This window comes from Neodiprion fabricii, chromosome 2 (genome assembly GCF_021155785.1).
Source record: "Neodiprion fabricii isolate iyNeoFabr1 chromosome 2, iyNeoFabr1.1, whole genome shotgun sequence".
Taxonomy (NCBI): domain Eukaryota; kingdom Metazoa; phylum Arthropoda; class Insecta; order Hymenoptera; family Diprionidae; genus Neodiprion; species Neodiprion fabricii.
The window spans coordinates 32,643,364-32,664,853 of record NC_060240.1 but is presented as its reverse complement, the minus strand read 5'-3'; the positions used below and the strand labels follow the sequence as shown (position 1 = coordinate 32,664,853).

General features: G+C 43.0%; 1 protein-coding gene across 5 annotated transcripts in view; it reads left to right on the top strand.

The window, feature by feature from the left end:
* The window catches only part of LOC124176153 (RNA pseudouridylate synthase domain-containing protein 2-like), an 86,795-nt gene that overhangs the window by 54,319 nt on the left and 10,986 nt on the right, over nt 1–21,490 (top strand). For all 5 annotated transcript variants that reach the window (XM_046557050.1, XM_046557053.1, XM_046557052.1 and 2 more), the window contains 3 exons: nt 9,428–9,532; nt 14,386–14,473; nt 20,243–20,465. In XM_046557050.1, the coding sequence (XP_046413006.1) occupies nt 9,428–9,532; nt 14,386–14,473; nt 20,243–20,465 (416 nt within the window). The remainder of the gene's footprint in view (nt 1–9,427; nt 9,533–14,385; nt 14,474–20,242; nt 20,466–21,490) is intronic.

Below are 21,490 nucleotides of genomic sequence, written 5' to 3'. Positions count from 1 at the left end.
ACAATTGATCGAATGGATTTGAAATTCGAAAGCATCAAAAACTCTGAGCAAGTCTTCCTGAACCAAGTTTTTGCACCGTTGCACAACCGAAACGCATTTGAAACGCTGAAAAAAAAAGAAAACACCCGCGGTTCGTGTCTGTCCAGTGATGCAAAAAAGAAGGGCAAGCTTTTTTATTTTACCCGTCTATATACTTCTTTTCTCTTATTTTTTCACATTTCTTTTCCTTCCCTCCTCCGCAAGGTAATTGAAATGCTAATCGCCGCTGGCTAAAAACTACCACCGTTATCCCCTTCTCACGATGGTCGGACGTTTTAAGGGAGTTTAAAAAGCCGAGGATCGCGTGAGGCCGTATAAACCATACCAGTTTTATATCAATAAAAATTTTAATTAATGCCCCAGCGCCGAAGTGGATTCCGTAACGTGGATATATTATAGAAGCTGAGATCTAGACGATATAACTAAGGTGAGTTGCATGCACCTCGTAATTGCCTTTCGGTGAATTTGTCTCGCTCAGCTGAGGTTTAAGTTTCTTTGAATATTTTACGAGGTCGACGGTTATTGTAACGAAACATCGAATGACTTTGTCCGAGTTGCGGAGTTTCCGGAAAAACATTAACACGTTTCGCCTTGAACATCGTTTATCCAATTTCAGACTATTTCCTGTAAAGCTTGCGAAATAATACGATTTTTCCAAAAAATTCACAGTCGAGTCGGACAAGTTTTCGAATACGTTTCCTTTCCCAACGAATATGTAATTTATCGTTATATTCTATACTTGGGCGTAATGCGTGCGAATTTTTCACCTCTCCGAAAACCACCCGAAGGTATAAAAGCAGCGGAGGTAGACAAGTGGAGCGAAGCTTCTTCCCTTCGACTCGCATGCATTTTTCATGGGCTTTTTCGTTCGGAGGGCGTTCGAAAACCGGATTTTCAGATCGGGCTCCGGACCTCGCGACTTTCCGAGTCTGCGACGCCCCTGGGGGTCGGCCCGTTTTATGCCTCGGTGTATCCCCTGAATAACGATAGCTGCCTGCAAGGAAAGGTGGCCAACTCGCGTGTGCGTGCGCGTAGAAAACCCCGAACGTGCGTATAAAGCGGCGGCGAGGGGGGTTTTCGCGCTTTTGGAAAAAGCAGCGAGGCACAAACACCTCGTAATCCGCACAGCCAATCTTTGCAGGGTGCGCATGTAAGGTATATGTAGGCACATAAATTCATGAGCCGAGTCAGAGTACCCGTTTAGGTAGGTATACGTACAGGTACGTTGAGCCATGCATGTGGTGGCGAGGCTGCGCCGTGCGCCGAGTTAATAAGTTTCGCGAAAGCCGGTGAAGAATGTCCGCCAAACTTCAGGCTTTGATTAGTTTTACTCCTTTAACAAGGCTAAAGATCCGAGGCAAAGCGGATAAACCGAACCGAGCTCGTTCCGCCGCCGACGCTTGCGAGGGATATACATTCTTTATAAACCGCACCCTCTCCCCCCCCCCGCCCCGCGCGCACAGCAGGAAGGATATTAAACTCACGTGACAACCAATGAATAGTTAACCAAGGAGAAGAACCCGCGGGAATACGATCGACTCGCGGTTATCAATTAATAATAAAATTATCACGGAACCAAATTCCCTCCGGGGAAGGGGAAGGGGAATGAAGAATCGTACAACTTTGTGTAAAGCGGTTTGGTTACAAGTACGGTGCATGAATTAGACCTGGATTCGTTTATTTTATACGTCTGAACGTTTTGTCTTACTTGATTTTTCGCATCAGCGTTTCTTTGAGCTTTTGTGTATTTCGTCAAGGCCGGCTGACGAATTGCTCGAATATCTGACCAACGGATAAACAAAGAGGAAATGAAATTGAACCGGGAGAGTAAGGGGGGGGGGGGGGGAGAAGAAGAGAGAGAGAGCGAGAGAGGGCGAGTGAGAGATAAGCTCCAATTCGTTGGGGGACAAATTGAACGAGTTGGTCGCCCGGTGACCAGATTATCGATCGTTGTTAATTAACCCTTAGGGTCGAATGGCTCTCGGGTCGTATTCGAAGTTCCCTTAGCTACGACGCTCCGCTCAAACGATGATCCTCCAAGACGTAGCCGCTATCTGCTTCGTGACTCGCGGTATACTTCCAACCATCCTGTCAGACCGGCTACCTCATTAGGTATCGTATTTACACGCTTCCCGAATGACTCGAGGTGTATAATGTACGGATGACACGATCGCGTAGATAACCGTCGTTACAAGTTATTAGTTTTTTCACGATTCTTCCTTCATATCTTTACCCTTTTATTTTATCTTCTCCGCCTCTGCCGCAAACTATAAACGACTCTCGAGTCACGCGACGTGATTTTTTTTTCTCTCTTACAAATCGTCGACTCAACCAACTAATTTCAGAATATGTACGCGCAAGCAAATTTATTCTGATATCAATTCACTTACAATTTCAAAATATTATTCAATACTGGGATATGTAACTCGTTATCTTTAAATCCTTAAAGTAGATCGGTGTAGTTTCTTGACTCCGCGTTTATTCCACTGTACCTGCTTTCTACGAAACATAAATGTGAAAATTTGTTTGTATTTTATCTTATTTTGTTAGACATAAAGTTTGATCCGACAAACCTGTAGGATCTTGACGAGCTTTGAGCAATCCACGTCGAGCCCCCAGCGTGCAGTTCCCGTAATCCCGGTCCTCGGTATTTGCGGACATCGGATTGGAGATAAAACTATATATATGTGTACCTACAAGGGAATAAAGAGAAAAAAATATTACGGATAACAAATAAAACTCGAGCATGACGAGAATATCTAGAATCTCCGAAAACTTATTCTCATGTGCAGTATTTTTATTCCCGTGCATATTACAGCTTTCGGTGGCAATAAATAAACAAACGCATAAATAAGACGGTATTATTTTCCACCGTTTTTCATGTCGCCCTCGCGGCCCTCGTCAAACCCCCACCTCGACTAAAATAAATCCCCCCCGCTTTATCGTATCTTCGTATCTGCAGCGAATTTCTTCTTTCCCGGCCGACCCGACCGCCGCGTTACTACTTACGCAGGATCGCATTGGCCGACCATGTGCGCCGTTACCACTTACTCGCCGTCCGAGCGTCGACCGACCCTTACTACTTGGCGATAAGACTGTTCGTTTATTTTCTGCATTGCGTGTAACCACGGCCGGAATTTTCAACAATTTCCAAGTGCGCGGAGGTTATGCGAGGATTATCGAGGGGAGCGCAAAGAAAACGCGGCACTTGATTTTGCTCACGTAAATTCGCGGCAATTTAATTGAAACAAAAAAAAAAAAAAAGGAGATAATGATTGCGATGAGAGAAAAACGTGAATACGTAATCAATTTTTTTTTCATTCAAATTTAATCAAGTAATGTTCAATCGTTTTTGTCTGTATCATATAGTACAAAAGGGGGAAAAGGGTCAGAGAACTGGAAAGTAGGATAATTTTTGTCCTGTAATTTGAATTTGGGATTAAATTGGCTAAGCCAGATATATTGCATTCGTTTTGTTTTAATTTTCGTCACGAGCTGCGCTATGGGTATATTGAGTATTAATTGGAGGAGGAAGATCTGATTGCGAATGTAATTCGATTCGAAGGGGACGCGCCCTCGTCTTCGCGGAATGTATACCTCCACCATTATAACCTAACGTTGCGAAATATGAAGGTAAAAATTTTCGTTAAACGTGGCATTAATTGAAGTAGGTACCGTTAACCGCACGGTATTCAGATTTTATTCAGATGCACTTTCGCCCTGAAATACATTCCGTGTTTAAATACACCTTTTGAAATGGCGCGGATGGGGTGGGAAATTTTTCCGGCGTTTCTAGCCAACTTGGGAGGGGGAGGGGGGTTGAAAAAGGTCGCGTCTCGTCGTTGCGCACCGGCACAGAGGCAGCAGGCGACCGGCTCGGCTCGGCTTAAGAATTCATCAACTCCGTTACCGTGACTGCGATAAATATATTATAAATTTATATAAATACTTGAAACGCGGGACCCGACGACGTTTAACCGTACAAGGTTTAACGTAGAGCCATCCCACCTTTCTTTCCCCCTCGACGTTGTTACTTTTTACTTTTATCTCCCTGCACGAGCGGCCGTCCGCGCACTGTTCGCAAAGCCTAGCGTGCCATATATGTATATATATATATGTATGTATGTATGTATGTATGTATATGTATTCCTCGCTGCATACTTTAACGTTTCAATGTAACAACCGAAACCAACGGCAAACGACCCGCGCTTTTAGTACCTACAGGCGTTGTGCCTGCGCGGCTTCTTTTTCGACGTTTCGTCGCGGCGTCGTCGTCGTCCGCTGGAAGAGTATCTCGAGACTGCAACACCGCGAATTCACGTCGGCGGTTTTTCACCCCCGCCCCCCGCCCCCCCCCCGCATTTCTTTTCTTCTTCTTTCATTCCGACTGCGAAATCTCTTTGATTGTTTACTCGACCGAATGACGCTACGCCGAGGCGCGTTCGTGCCCATTAGGTAATGAGGGGAGCCCCCGGTATACTCGTAACAAACTGGTTTTAGACCGCGGAAACTTTTCCTCAACCTACAAGTTGACCGCGTTGTGTCAGAAATTATTCCGAGTTCGTCCCTGCATGATTTTTTTTTTTTTTTTTCTTCTTTAAGGAATTAACCGTTGACGAATTCCCGTGGTATAACCTTCACCTTGCGTATTCGAGGCGCTACTTTGACGGGAAATTCACTTCACACGTAGATTCGATCACGCCCCGTGCAGGCGGCGGTCAATTTGTCACACCCGCCCCCAAGCTCCGGAGTCTTTCACCAAAAAACGTGCCTCTGCAGCGGCTCACCGTACGAATTATAGGCCATCCGTTTCACCGTAAGAAAACCACCTTGTCCCAATTTCGATCGAATACGACGACGACGCGGCGTTGAGTCTGTAGTGAGTGACAAATGAGGTCGCAGTTTTATACCCCGCAGGGTGGAAAATGTCGCGGGGCGTTTCTGACTCGTACAAAAATCTTTCGAGTCAAGTAATTACTCTGGTAATTATACACAATACTTGCGCACTTTTCGATAACGTTCCTTATTTCGTCGTGCTCTGCATTTTATCCGCGATAAGTTTCCGAGCAAAAGTTAGCATCTGCAGGGTGACGCGGTGGCGGATGGGTTGGGAAAAAAGGGAGACCATCTACGCGTTCGTATGCAAGCCCACCTCATCTAGCCATCAAAGTTAATATCCAGGGCAATAGAGAGGCGGATCCATCCGAGAGAGTTTGTTAAGCGGCGGGTAACGGTTAGGCGAGCGACGGCCGCGGGAACAAATTACTCGTAAAAGTGAAACGGGCCCCCTACCCGCCATTATGCCTCCCTGCAGGACGGTCGGAACTTTATCAGCTTACATAGCTGCGATAGTTTTCCATGCCCCCGCCCTCCTACCCTCACCCCTTTGCGTCCCGCAAGCCGATGGTTATATAGTTTTAACGACCGGGTTTCGTGCAAGAATTAAGAAAATCTTCTCCCCTTCGACTATCCCACAGCTCCAACGTTTTCGACCTTATGGAATTCTCCTCCTTACCTCACCGCCACTTTTACGTATATTATACCCGGATAACGCCGAAAATTATATTATCCCTTGTACCTCTAACCCCGAACTAACGACCACTTTGAACGATTTCCACTACCTTGTCTCAATGGCCGGCTAGCGGTTAAGGAAACGTGCAGCGTATTTAATTGTAAGTGAAAAAGACGATTTTATTCCTCCGATATTAAATTATACTCGTGGGATTTCTGTATCTGTATTGGTAATGATATTTCACCGACTGTTTCGCGGGCTCAATTCAACCAGACCTCGATCGCTGTAATTACATGAATAAAATTTTTATCACACCCATTTTCCTCGATGGGCAAAATTAAGGATTTCCCACCCTTTCGGCGCACTTAATGAGTTGCGGAAAATACCAAATTGAACAACCAATTATTTCCATACAGCTAGATATTATATATATATATATATATATATATATATATATATATATATATATATATATATATATATATATATATATATATATATATATATATATATATATATATATATATATATATATATATATATATATATATATATATATATGTACGTATATAAAAAAAAGTACCGTAACACTTTCTTCCTTTCTTCTTCTTTTTTCTGTTTTTATTGCAGCCCTGCAAAATTTTGACAGACATTTTATTATACCTGACCTTGGAAACACAGCATACTTTATTCTACACGTTCGATTGTGAATTTGACTGAGGTTACACATATGTTTCATGTGAAATTTTACACGCCTATATTCCTACCTATATATATATACCAACAAAAAAAAAAATTGAAATTTCAGGCAAGTATATTAATTAAAAGTGGACAGAAAAGTTTGGTGTTTGGCCTGCGTCGGGCTTGATTGACGAATAAATACACCTGCGACACGCGATCCGCGATACTTTCCGTGATTAAAACAATTTTTGACGAGAATTTTAATCGAACCCGTATTACAAAGTTGACTTTTCACTTTTGCACGACGATATGTATAACGTCAGCACGTATGTTAAACCGATGCCGTTATTATAATTCTCATTACAACCGGGCAACGGTTGTGTTATTATACAGGTCGTTAGTTTTCATGTTTAATTACGTGTAATATCACGTCCGTCGGAAATGAAACCGATCTACCTACCAATTTGCGCAAAAATAGATCGGCGCTCGGCGTAATGCAAAGAACCAAATATATATATATATATATATATATGTATAATATGCATGCGTGCGTGTGTATATAACATAGACGTAGAGAACAGATATGCGTGAAGCGCAGCGGCGTTGTGTTCTCAGACGATTACGAGTAGGAAATTGGCGGATATGAAATGTTCGGGGTCGCATGTTTATCTTCTTTTTCACGCGATTTTCATTCCTCATTCACGCCCTATCGATTCCTCCTTCACCATCCACGAATCCAGACAATAGCCCTAACCCGCAGTCGCGTGATTGCGTTAGCTAGACTCTCGGACCGTCTTCGACGTCGACACTCGACGTAGATTATCTCGCATTGTGCGTTGTATTTAGGTACGTACACCTACAATAATACTTCCTTCTGACAATAAATCAAACTAACCGCCGAGTCGATACGTACACTTATAATCCCCACAATCAGGGGTTTCATTCTCACCCGAAATTGCGACGCGCAACAGACAATCGAGTTTTATATTCAGATCATCCCACGCTGAAATGGTAATCCTCTCCTTCTTCGACAAGCCTCGCGAACTCTTTATATCTCGAAAACATTTTTCCCAACAACCCGGTTCCTGAGTACGACACACTCGAAAGATTGATTGGATTTTAAACGTTCGTTCTTATTGAGGAAGGGCTAATTACTTAAGTTAAAACTAAAAGAGTATAATTACATTTCGTCTAATCGATCGGTTTTACTTATCCGACAGACGTGTCGTAGAATTTTTTCTTCTCTGTTTTTGAGAAACATTGCAGAGAAAATAGATATAACCGTACTTGAGCAGTGACTGAAAAACTGCTGCGCAAGTTGGATGTAATAATCTCTGATCCTGATCGTGAGTAAATTTGTTACGAGGTTATAATTAATGGTAGACGAACTGTTTAATAAATCCGCGAACAGTGTGGCGCGCACGTGGTGTAAATATAGAAGATGTTCAATTCAGTGATTAGTAATTGCATTTTGTCCGCAATTAGCAGATGCATAAATTCCATTTCCGTCGTACCCAGTGTTACATTTAATAACGATTAACAAATTAATAACAATTTAGCATCCGTGGCACGCAACGCACTGCTCGGGGCTTAGGGGATGGGGTTGAATGGGTTGAAGGGATGGAAGCGAGGGAAGGTTGGTGCCGCCGCCTCCCGGCACGATATCCTCCCCCGTTCCTCCAGGGTTCGTTCGTTCCTTCGTTCCATCGTTCCTTCGTTCGTTCCACGCAGTGAATTATGATGATTTCTCGGCTATTATTTGCACCCGAGCTGACGACGTTCGTTCTCCGTTCGCGCCTTTCTCTCTTCGCTCCGCGGGCTTTAATTCCCTATGAATCACTGCATTTCACATCTAGCCCAAAAGTTCGCCAGATGGTTTATATCTACCGCCACCGAAATTCCACCCCTGCTATCCATGTATCCGCTGAGCTGCTACACTACTCTTACCTCGAGCCTCGGACTTTCTTAGTCCAACTAACAATAAGTTGCTGTGCCTAATCACTTCGCGCCTTTCCAGCGCAGTTCGTTTCTCTCTCGCTATCTCCCTCGCTCTCCCCTTCTCTCTCTCTCTATCTATCTGTCTATCTATCTATCTATCTATCTATCTATATATACACCTCTCTCTCTCTCTTCGCTATCTCCGGTTCTTCTAACCCCCTTATTTCGTCTCATTTTTGCCACACTCACGTATTCTAACTTCTAATCTTGCCTTCCGAGGGAACCATCAATTCTACTTAACTCGATCCATTCTTCATATTTCTTCTCTCCTTTCACCGTGATTTAAATTACAGAGGCAATTTAATTATCTCACGCAACGTAACGCATTTATTTAATTATATCACGATAATGGAGAAATTTGTAGTCATCCCAGAATTGAAACGAATATCACATGTACCTAGGCACAGATAGATATTCTCTAGAATTAAATTATTTTATAATACCGTCTCGAGTCTCTCGATTAACACGTACTCAGTCACGAATTCTTCTCCTTTCAATCTTATCTCCTATCCTCATTGGACGCAATAATCGTAGAACAGATTTCTCGAAATTTAACGGTATATACATATATTTTATACCTCTAAAAATGTCGTAATTGCAACGGATCGGTAACAAAGTATTGTGCGCTGAAGTGCGCCGCCGTTGCGTTCTACGGTAATTCAAACGAACCGCCGACCAATTCTTGAGTTGGGCATAATTATCCGCAAACTCGAAAAGTGACCGCCCGTACGATCCTCGTGCCCTATTTCATCCCAATTTCGAATACTCGAGGCGAGCTTCGAGCAAACGAATAATCACGCATACCAGGTTGAACCGTGCATCGGATGGTTGAGCACTGCATTGCGGGTATAAGGAGGTTGTCAGGGCAACCCTTGCCACCTGTGGGGGGAAATAAACCCGAAGGCTAGATTTAGCGCCTGGCGGTGACCAAGACTTGATTCCCGAGTGATTCCAGTGTTGATGCATCGCCGGGCTCAGAAATACGTGCCGTAATCTGGCCCGCGCATCGGATCGCATCGCATCGCGTCGGCAGGTATAAAAGACAGACACGCGAACCTGCATCCCTAACCCTTCGCACCCTTCACGCCCATCACGCCCTGCGGAGCTGAGGTTCCGTACAATTTTCTCCCCCTCCTTTGCGTGCGATCCTCCCTGATTTCCGCCCTTATAACAAAACTCGATATTTTCGTGTTCCAGGTTGACTTGAAGCCCCTGAGAGAGCCCGTGATAACGACAGCTGCGCCGAAACTTACGGAGAAGCGAAAGGCGGAGGACGCCGACGCGAATAAGGATCTGAAAAAGGTGAGCGAGTGCTCGATTATTTATGTTTATGTGTCTGCAGTTGGATTCTCTTTTTCCAATCTTACCATTTTCCGCCCTTCTTATTGCTTCGCCGGCGTAAGAAACGTCTTCGATTTTATGAGATAAGCCGAGAGTCGAGCGTATTTGTTTTTTACTCCCGCCTGTACGTATGTAGGTTAGGTACGTATCGTACGTATCGTACGTATCGTACGCGTATACGCGCTGTGTCGGCTTCTCGACCTTACCGGATTCTTTTTTTCGATCGATAAGCCGCTCGAACGATCGGCCCATTCCATTCCCTGATTTACGCGTTTCGAAGAGCGACGCGTGTCTCCGCCCCTCGATCCTCCTGCTTATAATACTCTAATATACCTTTGCCGCGCGAGCTGAGTTATAACCGTTGAATTTTCTACTTCCGCGACATTTTGTGTATTATGCTGTTTCGGCAAAAAAAAAAAATCATTTGCAATTTTCCACCGTCGCACGTTCCCTGAAAAGTTTGTTTAGGTCAAATGAAAGACTTTCTCAAAATATGTGCATATTTAATACACACAAACACGCACAAAATACATATACATATATACATATATTAGGATATGCCAAAAAAAATTCTCGGAAACAGGATCAAAAGTTTTGTTTAGGTATAAAAATATTAACATTAAGGTCCTTTGTTGACCTTTGACCTTAAATAACTTTTGAAAGAGTAGATTTATCATAAAATGATAACAGACCCTTCTTTGTAGAGCGTCCGATTCCCTACGAAAATATTTCTGCGCATTTTGTGTACGACGCATCGTTAGATAGTTATAAAAATCATAAAGAGCAAAAACCATTTTTCCCGTGTTATTCTTATGGAAAATAGAAAAGTGCGATGCGCAATCTCTTAATGTCAATATTAAATGCTCAAATTTTAATGGGCGTAATTTTATATTTAAATAATACGTTTGTACCTGTTTACTAGAAATTTTTCTTTATTTTTTTTTTTCTTTTGCACATGTATACATGTATTATATGTATACATATGTAAACAGAAGCGAGAAAAAACGGACGGTCGTGTGCCGAAGCAAAATAATATTCTTTGGTATGTATTGAGCTGACGATGATTTGTTTATAAGCCTGATCCGAATAATTCGATAGATTCGAGAATTTCGTAAAGAATTTTCATTCTTGCTTAACCGGTTTCTTTTTGTTTCGAATTGCGCGAAATCTTCCCGATAATTTTTCAATTAAAAACTTGATAGCCTTTCGGTGGCACACGTTTTGAAACTACAATAAAAAATATATGTATGCATGTGTATTCTATTGATTATTATACGAGGGCGAAAGCTCGCATCGGGTAAATCCATAGTTATACCTAATCCGTTCACCGTACTCGGAACGAAATGTTGACAATCAGAGTTTGTTCTCAATTTTTGTCACTTCGATTAAATATTCATCGAACCCACGCTTTTTTAATGATATCGTATGAAAAATGTCGCAAAAGTTGTTTGTGTCGTGCGAATGCCTTAATATTCCGTTAATGAATCGCATGCGAGGTTTCTAGTTTTTATTTTCTCTTCTCCTTTTTTCGCCCACCCTTTTTTCTCTTTCATAAAACCGTCTCATAATCTCTTGGAGAAAGTTTTGTCCCCCGAGAAATGAACGTTGGAAGGTAGAATTTTATTTCATAATCTCTTGAATACTCCCCAGTGAATTAAAGTATTTTCTAGTCATTCAGTGCTTGAGCCACTCTATCCATCATTCCGCACGATGTATTATCAGTATATATGTACGATGAAAAATGTGCCCAATATTTTAGCGGTATGAAACAACTGCGAGTTTATTAACCGTACTAAGAAATTAGGTTAATCGACATGACGAAAATCATGTAAATTACCCACAAGAATCGCACATCCGATGAAATGGTACAAACGGTCGAAATTCATCGACGCATTGGGGTAAATTAGAAACGCGATCGTGCCATGGATGAGGGAAAAAGGCGTAAGATACGTATTTTAGTCAGGCGTATAAGACGCGTGGGTTTTTCGGTCTCGTCAATATTTGATGGGCGTTTCTGACGGGCGTCACAGCTGTCGTTAGCCACCGTCAAGCTGTCGCACCCTGAACACGACCTTAACTAAATATACAACGTCTCGTCTTCTTTCCATGTGGTGGACAAAATAAAAAAAAAAAAAAAAGCTACGTAAAAATAAAAATTCATACCATTTCTTCATCTTCTTCTTCTTCTTGTTCCTCTTCTTCTTTGAGAGAGGCGGTTTTTGGCTCCCGTCGACGTTCGAGTGGCGACCCCGAAACTGCTGCGAATCCCAGCTCTCGACTATGCTTTTCCTCTTCGGTTGATGTGCCAGTAGCAACAGGCGTTCCACGTTTTGCCGGATGACTAACGACCCACCTTTCGGCCGGATGGCTCCCCGCCGGTTTTAGCGAGTGGCCAACTAGGTTTTACCGCTTTTTTCAACGCTGGGTTCGAGCGCTTTTTTCGCCGACCAATTCTCATTACGAGATATTCTGGATGTACGGACCTGCGGAATTTCGTTTAGAGCAAATCGACGCTAATTTCACGCTCCGTGTTCTTGGGAACAAAAGAATTTGAGGATTTAAATTTCAGTTCGTATTTATATGTATAAACCTACTTGAGTGTGTGCGAAGGTTACATTTATTGAAAAGTTGACTTGAACTGTAGCCACCGTTTAGGGTAGTAGGCATTGGACGCGGGAGGGTTCGGACAAATCGAAGGTATAACCAATTCTCGTTGCCGTTTCTTCGCCATTCGCGGACTTCCTCTACCCAAAAATTTCCCGGGTAAAATCAAACGGCGGATGCGCATTTCTCGGAATATGTGCCCTCCCCCCTCATCCTTATATAGTCACTGGAATCCAGGGCGTTTGAAGCGGGCTTGCGGAAACCGCCGGGATGACGCCGTGACGAAATCCATTCAGCTCGGTCGATAAAGCCGACACTACTCTAAACTCCATAACAGACAACGAGAGTCGTCCTTCAGGAGGAGTTGCGCTAACTACCTTACACATGCATAAATACGACGATTTGTCTCGAGGAACGTAAAGAATTGACGCATAAGGGCTCGCGGCAACTATCAATGAGAACAATTTCACCATCCCATCACGTTTCACTAGTTATCAACTTTCGCTGTAACGTTTCATTGTTATGTATAAATTTCGAGTCGAGTTTGCTGCTGGAATTCCAGAGCAATGGAAAGATTTTCCTCCCTTGACGCTGCGCCTCCTCTCAAGTCGCGGAAAGTCAAGACGCTCTACTGACCGAATATGCCGAAAGCTCTGGAAGCTTCTCCTCGACGTCAGCTCTGGCGTAATATTTACACCTGGGATTAGCGCCGAGTAGTAGGTGGGTAGAAAGGTAGGTAAGTAGACGGGAAGTTGGGTAGATTGGTTGCTATAGGTACAAGAGTCAGCTTAGAGGCCGCCGTTGTGGAACAAAGTTGACCCTCCTAGGACTTGGAACGAGAATTTTCCCGATGTTATTCCAGTGTTATTCTTACTCTTCTACGAAACGGAATGAAACTCGCTAGAGTCCATTGAAAGAAATTCCCGACTTGTTGTACAGCCACTAGAGAGCCCTACCTATAGGTCACCCTAGAGGGAAACAAATAACATCGTCGTCGTCGTATCAACGGCGGTACGTGAGTCGTTTTAATATTATCTCGTTGTTACATGCTTCACTCAGAGCCATGATACTTTTCTGCGAATGGTTAAAAAAAAGAAAAAAAAAAAAAAACCGTTCGTTACGGTGTTGGCAACTTGTACGAAAATTGTTTTATTTTCCTTCCGTAACCTTTTCTCGTGTAATTAATTTTTACCGCCCTGCAACTTACAACTCGAGTCGGAGTTACTCGGGAAGGTTGTAGCAACGTTGTTAAGATTATTAACTCTAGTAAACCACGTGTAGGACGCTTTACTCTGCTCTTCTCTGCAGCGTTCGCCGACTTAACATCTTGCGATTAGCGGCGTCTACCCCAACTAAAATAGAACCTCTTTATGCGTTACACAAACCATGCGAAACCCCTCGTCTACGTTTGCTCGATCATCAACGAGTCTGGAGAGCGGATGCCATCCGGCGGACCGACGCCCATATGTCGGAGGAAAATTGCCTCCCGTGATATTAAGTGCCGCTAGTAATATAATAACGAGCTATGTAACTCTAATTGAATAACTTCCCTCTCTTTTCCTCATTTTGGGAAAGAAAATACAATAAATAAATAAATGATTAATCAGTGGCATAAAAAAATGTGAAAAAATTGAAAGTACTGTTTAAGAGTTGGGAAACAGCAGAAACAATATTGAAAAAAATTAATAATGGTGAGGATCAGAGAGTGGTTGGGTCCGCGTGGAATTCCCCATATATACACAGGCATTTTCTTCTCCGAGATATTCCATGGCGTATAGGCCAGATATTATATATCCTGAAAGGATTCCCGTTATTTATTTATCCCAGCGCTCGTGCTATGCAGGCCTGCGTTATTATTTATTTATCGAGAGAAATTTTTGAACGAAGAGATATTTCACTCCGACAGTTTATCGGTCGTTTTGATTAAACGCGTTGCGCCGCGCGTGCAGAGCTGACTCTGTTAATGGGATAATTAGCAGCTGCACCGCACATTGCAGCGTCCATTAAGTCTAATTGCAATTGCTCATACTCCGTATTCTTGCCTGGGTATAATACGCACTGTTGTGACACGAGATTAACAACGATGCGTGATATATTACGCCAATCGATTTAGTTCCGGCTCGGTGCTGCGATCGTCGATCGGTTTTCTCTATCGAAATATATTTAACGTACATCCCGTTAGTGTAATAATTCTCTTATTTTCTTTCCAGGCAAAGCTAGAAACTAAAGCGCTGAAAGCCAAGAGGCCTGGTTTTACCGACGAGCGATACAACGAGACGAGTTACTACGTTGAAAATGGTGAGTTGATGGATGAACTGTATTTTTACGTTTTAGCTCGTTGGGGTATATACGTCATACGCGTACCCCTAAATTTGGCCCGGTTGCGGCGTTACTCGGACGTTGTTGCAAAAAAGAAAAACAAAAAAAAGAAAAAATATCGCGTAAATATATTATTTTAATCAGCGCTCGCTTTGTACAATTAACCGTTCTTCTAGCCAGCCGTTTTCTGCCGCTATCTTTGTCCAACTCGTTGTGTATTGTACGCAGCCAGATGGAACTCTCGTTTATACGTACAATATACATCGGTATATAGGTACGATATTATACGCGTTCTCGTATACTCAAGGAATATACATATACGAACGGATCGTTTTATTATTTTATTTTATGCATGTATACCTGCGTACCTCGTCGAGAAAATTAAATTCCTACCCACCCCGGCCCCCAACAACGGACGATATGCCTGAAGGTGAAGCTTTATTAGCCCTAAAATGTGACTGATTGCGACTGTGGAGTAGGTATTTTTTCGTTCGTTGAAGTTCAATCGTACCCGCGGTAAGTCTTCCTAACGAAGAGCTTCAAATTAAACGATTTCGCGGTTCGAGGCTACCGATTTGAATACAAATATCAATATTGCAAGGAAGAGAACGAAATCGGCGAGGGGGAAGTTAAAGGGTTCGCAAAATTCGTACGTCCGTGGTTACCTGTATAACGTGTACATATTTACAGCAGATACGTACGTACGTATATTCGTTGGGAACGAGTTCCCGCGTAAAATCTCGTTCGCGGAAAGTTTGAAAAATTCCTTGGAAAATAATATTTGGTGTGACGTTGGAATATCGACAACCGATATCTGCTCCATATTCAAATAATGGAGACAGCCGGGACGAGGAGGAGAGGAAAACCTCCTTGAAACAAAGACCTATTAATACTGGCTCCCCGGGGCGCGTCACCCTCGTCGCATCGCCAATGCCGCTCTGTGTTTTCAACAAACAATGCTGGGAGAAAAATTAAAATTGTTAAAAGAAGTGAAAAAAAAAAAAAAAAAAAATCCGACGAATGGAAGTGCGAAATATATTTAACAAAATTTTTCAATTTTTTGCTCGCTTATTCAATATCGCCCGGATTAATCACGTGTCGAATTCATACCCCGGCATGGCCGTGGCATCGTTTATATAGATACCTCAGGTAAACGCTCGAGCAATTCGGTTTATTCCACATGGTTGAATTCAAGGCGGGCAACTCCTGCAGGGTAGAATATGGAGAAAATTGTATTCGGGTAAATATACCTGTGGCGGTAATACCTGCTGTATGGAGGCGCGGGTGGTGTGAGGATACGTGATTCAAATCTTGATTCGATCGCATCTCTCACCGTTATCATCGATCTAGAGGTATTGAGCCAAGAAATCCTGCGGCATGCCTCGCTAAGTCAGCTTTCGTGATCAAAATCGCTTGACTTTTAAAAGCTTCCTCTTATCGTTAGGGAGTTTCTCGACGGAAAATTGATACCTGAATATATTCCTCGTTGTAAATCGGACGAAGGTTACGCTCCCTTTTAATTGAATCGAAGTCACCCCGGATCTACTTCTGTACCAATGAACTTTGAATCGTTGACTCGTTGACTCGTTACACACATTCGTTTTACATACCTAATCTGCTTCGTCAGATGTTACCGCTCAAAAAAAAAAAAAAAAATGTAATATTTGTGCCTGGGTTGAGTTAGTTATTTTTTTATTTGTGCTGCATCTAAACAATGGAAAAATATGTATACACCTCCCTTAAAATTTGCTTTTGTAGTCTTGGGGGAAATAATACCGATTTAATAATTTTGCTAACACATGTCTTTAGAGATTTTTTTCCTGGGGTTTAGTGTTACGTGAATGTTATATGCCAAGTGATATTAAACAGACAAAAACTAATATTTTTGGAAGAAGTTTGATATTGTAGCCAGGAGAGTTCTGTTTCAATTATTCAGTAATAAAAAACTGAAGCGATATTATTTTTGAATAAAAGTGATTTAAACGCGGAACTGAAGCTTGTTTAATTGTTATTCACAATAAATGTTTGAGTCAACAAGCAATTTTTCTTAACATTCAAAATATCGTTCCGGATTCTACAAAAGCAAACTTTATCTAACAAACAATTGTTTCTTTTCTTTTTTTGAAAACGTAGACACCTAGATAAATACGATATATAGATACCTGGCATATCGTGCGTGAGCGTTTCATTGTTTGTATAACCTAGGAGGGGGGAGGTGGTTCATATTTGTTCTGAGAATTCTGACTTTCACCCTTAAGAGTCGTGGCTGGTTGTGTAAACTGCGGGAAGAACGGGAAATTGAATGCGTGCATTGCGAGAAGCGACGTTCCTCTCGACGTTCGAATAAAATAACTAACTTCTTTTTCTTCTTCCTCTTCCTTCTCGTTTCCTCTTCCTGTCATCGGCATTTTCCCCCAGTATCAACGCTTTTCAAACCCTCTTCACTCTTTTGAACGTTTTAAACCTTATCTTTTTTTTATTCGCGCACGTTCTCGATACGCGGGTATCTCGGTTGGTGTTCAAGTATCCGGTTCTACAACATTTACCAAATACATGAAAAAAAAAAAGGTTTTAATTGAGCATTAATAAATTACTCGGGGGCAAAAGTATGCCGAGAGGGCGTGACAATCTCATGCCGAGATACGGACGTGAAGCACGAGGTTTATAATTTGATATCCTATCCTATCCTCGAACAATCCATCTTCTCGCCGCGGTCTCATTTCCGCGGTCAGTCCAAAGTTGTTTGTTCTTTTTTTTCCTTTCGTCTCTCTCTCTCTCTCTCTCTCTACCCCTCTCTTTTTCTTCCCTTATAATGACCCTAAAATCGGAAAGCTCGAGCTTATCCGGGAAACAAATTTCGTCGACGTGCGGCGAATTGATACTCTGCAGTTTTTGCACATCCCTGGTAGGCAGGAATATATGTAACGTATGAATTTTGGATTTTATACAGGGGTTAGCAGCCTGAGGCTATCAAAGAATATTATTTTTCACTCTTAACTTTGATAACAATCTCGATGTATAATAATAATAATTTTTGCGAAACGTGAACCGTGGGCTATAATTTTATACAGCTTGAAACACGATCGAATATCCCTGTTTCTTGCGGGCTTACAAGTATATGGGGCATTCCTTAGCATTTATAGCCCAGGGGTTAACCAGCTACGACTGATACACGGTGTCCCCGATAAATTCCATGAAACTTTCGCCGGCGATTATTTTTTTGTTTATTTTTTTAGAAAAATGTGACTTTTCACATTGAGATAAGAGTTTATTTACCGTTAACAAACGTATATTTATGGATATGGTGAAACAAATGTTTCGTTATTATTATCAAACTTTAGTTGAGCAAAATACGATTTGTCAACTACTAACAAAGTTCCATCGATCACTATTTGACTCAACTAAAATTTGATAATAACAACAAAACGTCTATTTCCCCACATCGAAATATACGTTTTTTAACGGTAGATAAACTCATCTATCGGTGCAACAAAGAAAAAATGGGGACACGGAAGAATGGATTCTGGCGTTACGTTTCTCGCTAACCTGTAGTCAACTTTTTGCGATACAAATCACAGACAAGCGATATCAGCTTGTATTTTAAGGGAAGAAAGAACGGAAGGTGATTAAGCGAGAGTCGAGGGCACGCGGTAGAAAGGGATCGGAATGCCCGTTACACCTCGCTAAACGTTGAGCTGGATTTAAATACATTTGAATACCGCGGTGTTGGTGTTAATTGACGTCACCGGGACTCCCGTAGCAGCGGCTTCCATCCGTTCCTTTTCCGAGTCCGGTGGAAATCAGTTTAACGAACAGGTGTAAGTAGAAATCGATACCGCGAGGAAGGTGCAAGCCGCTACCGACTCGGGGGTTGTTTTCCCTTCCCTCGGCTTCCGTTCCTCCATCCTCCTTTGTCCCGGTATTATTTGAGCGCATGCAGCATGCGGAGCTCCGCGGTGCAGCGCGGCAGCGTGTTAACGACCGCCGGAGCTTTTCCTCTTCCGGGATTCTGCAAGGGTACAGTATACTCTAAGCCTTTGAAGACACGTGGGTACCTGGCCGCGTCGTCAAAGTTCAAATGCCGCTGATGCTAATCCGCGTTACTCGGTGAACAAGGGAACCTCGACGACTCGAATATGCCCGGTCGAAATGCCGGTTCGCACACCAGACGACGAAGACGAGGAGAGGAAGTTGAGGTGGGGGAACTTTCCGCCCGAGCTTTTCACCGAATAGTCAAGTGGGGCCTTCAGGCTTTCCTCTTTCCGCGGCGTTTATCCCCGCCGTTTCCGGTTCTTAGGCAACCAGGTAGGCCTCCTCTTCTACCCCCATCCCCCGACCGGATTTTCCACCGCACAGAATGGGCATCTTCCTGAGGGGCTTAAGCTCTCCGCTTCTGATCCCCCTTCCCCCTTATCATGCGGTCGACATTGTCTTTCTTCGAGTTGTTCCGCAGCCACCCGAATCCCCAGTCAAGCCGCGCTATCGTCGTGTCGAGGTTTAACGTAGGTACACTTTAGGTGCGCGTGTGTCTGCGTCTCTATGCAGGCCCGTGTTCTTCACCTTTATCTCTATTTATCTTGGGTTCTTTGTCACGATTTTTCGGATCGACCCCTTCACGGAGGACTACCTTGTCCGAAGCATTGACTAGTCGACGGTTATCACATTTGTTGATAAACTATGTCGCGTTTATAGGATTTTTACCTCGTGATGCTGTAGCCATGGTTCTGCCTCGGTACAACGTTTCGTATAGAAAAATTGTGCGCTGTATGATGGAAAAATTACATTTGAAACTGCAAATATTAGGACTGTTGGCCGACTCTGCTGTTTGGTTTATGCTTATTCGAATTTCGTGTGTACCATACCCGTCGTTCCGGTTCGGATGTTGTGATTTTTTTCTTTTTTTTTTATGCCAGGGTGTACACTGTGGTACTGGTACGAAAACAGACATTTGGAAAGGGGGTATAGACAATTATTGCTATAAATGGGAAACACGGTGTTTTCAAATTTTACTTTTGTTTTACATTCCAATTACGAGTCGCTGCAGTAGAATAAAAAACAAGAATTGAGTACGGCTTAGAACGGAGGTGGAAGCTTTATACAAGCTTATAGATAACTATTTATTTTAAATCAATGATTGTGTGTCGAACAAGCAAGCAGAACGTGCCAACAATCCATACATGCCTGTAACGACACACGCATTCTAACACTTTGCATGTTCGTATTCATCTGCGTACCTCTACAGCAAATCCTTCACGTTGAAAATACCGATGCATGCGGCGCTCTTTAATGCGGTACTAATCGGAGTTTTCCGTATGCAAATGAAACAAACAATCCTACGCCGAAAAATATGCACAACATTTGCGCGACAACAATGCGCAAACTCATTCATCGGCTCGCTGCTGTTAAAAAAAGAAAACGAGAGAAAGAAAAATGAATAAACAATAATACTCTCTGCACCGATAACAACGGATTCGGCGATTTCAACGTAATTTGTCCACTGCTATAGTTGAAAAATTCCATCATGTTTTAACGATCAAATTCGCGATATGCGAGTATATATTCGGATTAACTGCACGACAGTAAAATAACGAAGTTGAACAGTGCGTGTCCTTGTCAAAAACGAGTCGACGTACCGAATTTCTATCACGCCGACCTGCAGCAGGAAAGGAATATCATTGTTGACTATCAAACTCGTGCAGCACACCTTACAGAATGAAAAAAAAATTCACCCGTTGCTTACTTTTTCAGGACTCAGAAAAGTTTACCCGTATTACTTCACCTTCACGACGTTCACGAAAGGGCGCTGGGTGGGTGAAAAAATCCTTGAAGTATTCGCGAGGGAGTTTCGCGCCCATCCGGCCGAGGAGTACGAGAGGTGCATCAGGGCAGGAACGCTGACGGTTAACTACCAGAGGGTCGAGATCGACTACAGACTCCGGCACAACGACCTTCTAGCGAACGTCGTCCACAGGTACGTCCTCGAAATTCACTCGAGCCGAATTCCAACCCCCTTGAACCTACGCGATTAACGCCCGATCCGCGTCTAATTCGCAACGTCGTCTAGGCGTGACGAGTTCGACGTCGTCGTCGCCCTTTCTCCACCTTCCGATACGCACCCTGATAACGCCGCGGGAACAACGGTGCGAATAAGATAATACGCAGAAGAAAGAACGGAACGGAACCTTCGTACGAAAGCGTCAGGATCGCGTGCGCATTCCTGATACTCTCGAGTACGAACGTACGTGTACGTGTGTGGGAATCGGTTCGATCCTTGACACACATTACCGCGGCGCTTTGTGTCTTCGCATGTACCGCAAACGGCATCGAGATATATCATTCATGCGGGAGATAGTATCTTGCGGTATGTACCTGACTTATGTACGCCGGTACGTGTGTCGGTGTGCACCTACCTTGTTGTATTTTACTCTACCCCGCGCGGTGTTGCTTGGTAGTTATAATACCGCAACAGCTGTGGGGAGCTTCTTTTTTTCCTTCCGATCTATCGTACAGGCATAATATCACGGCTGTTTCGGAAACAGAATCGCCGTTATCCGGGTTAAACAATACACCCGCATTTTCCTTCTTCACCCTGACTTTGTCGCGAAATCTAAACCGAACGTTTGCGTTTGCGTTTGGGTTCACTTTCAACGTGATATCTTTATAACGAGTTTTCGGGCTTCGAGGATAATGAGTCACTTTAATTTAATTGACTAACGAAGAAAGAAGATTTGGTCCCCTTTGTGCAGTCTTCTAATTTTTCGCGTGTACGATATAACGCAATTTCAGCTCTCTGTGTGGAAAGATGCCACGGATAATCAGATCCTTTCCCAATGTACTTGTAATTTTCAAGTATAATTGTATATATACATATACACAGCGTTCGTTGATGATTCACAACCCGTCTTCACACGCCTCAAGGCTTCTTTTTCCCGATGCAACTACTTCGGGTTATTACTCGGTTTTAACAACGCCGGGTATCGTCGGTAAAATTGTATT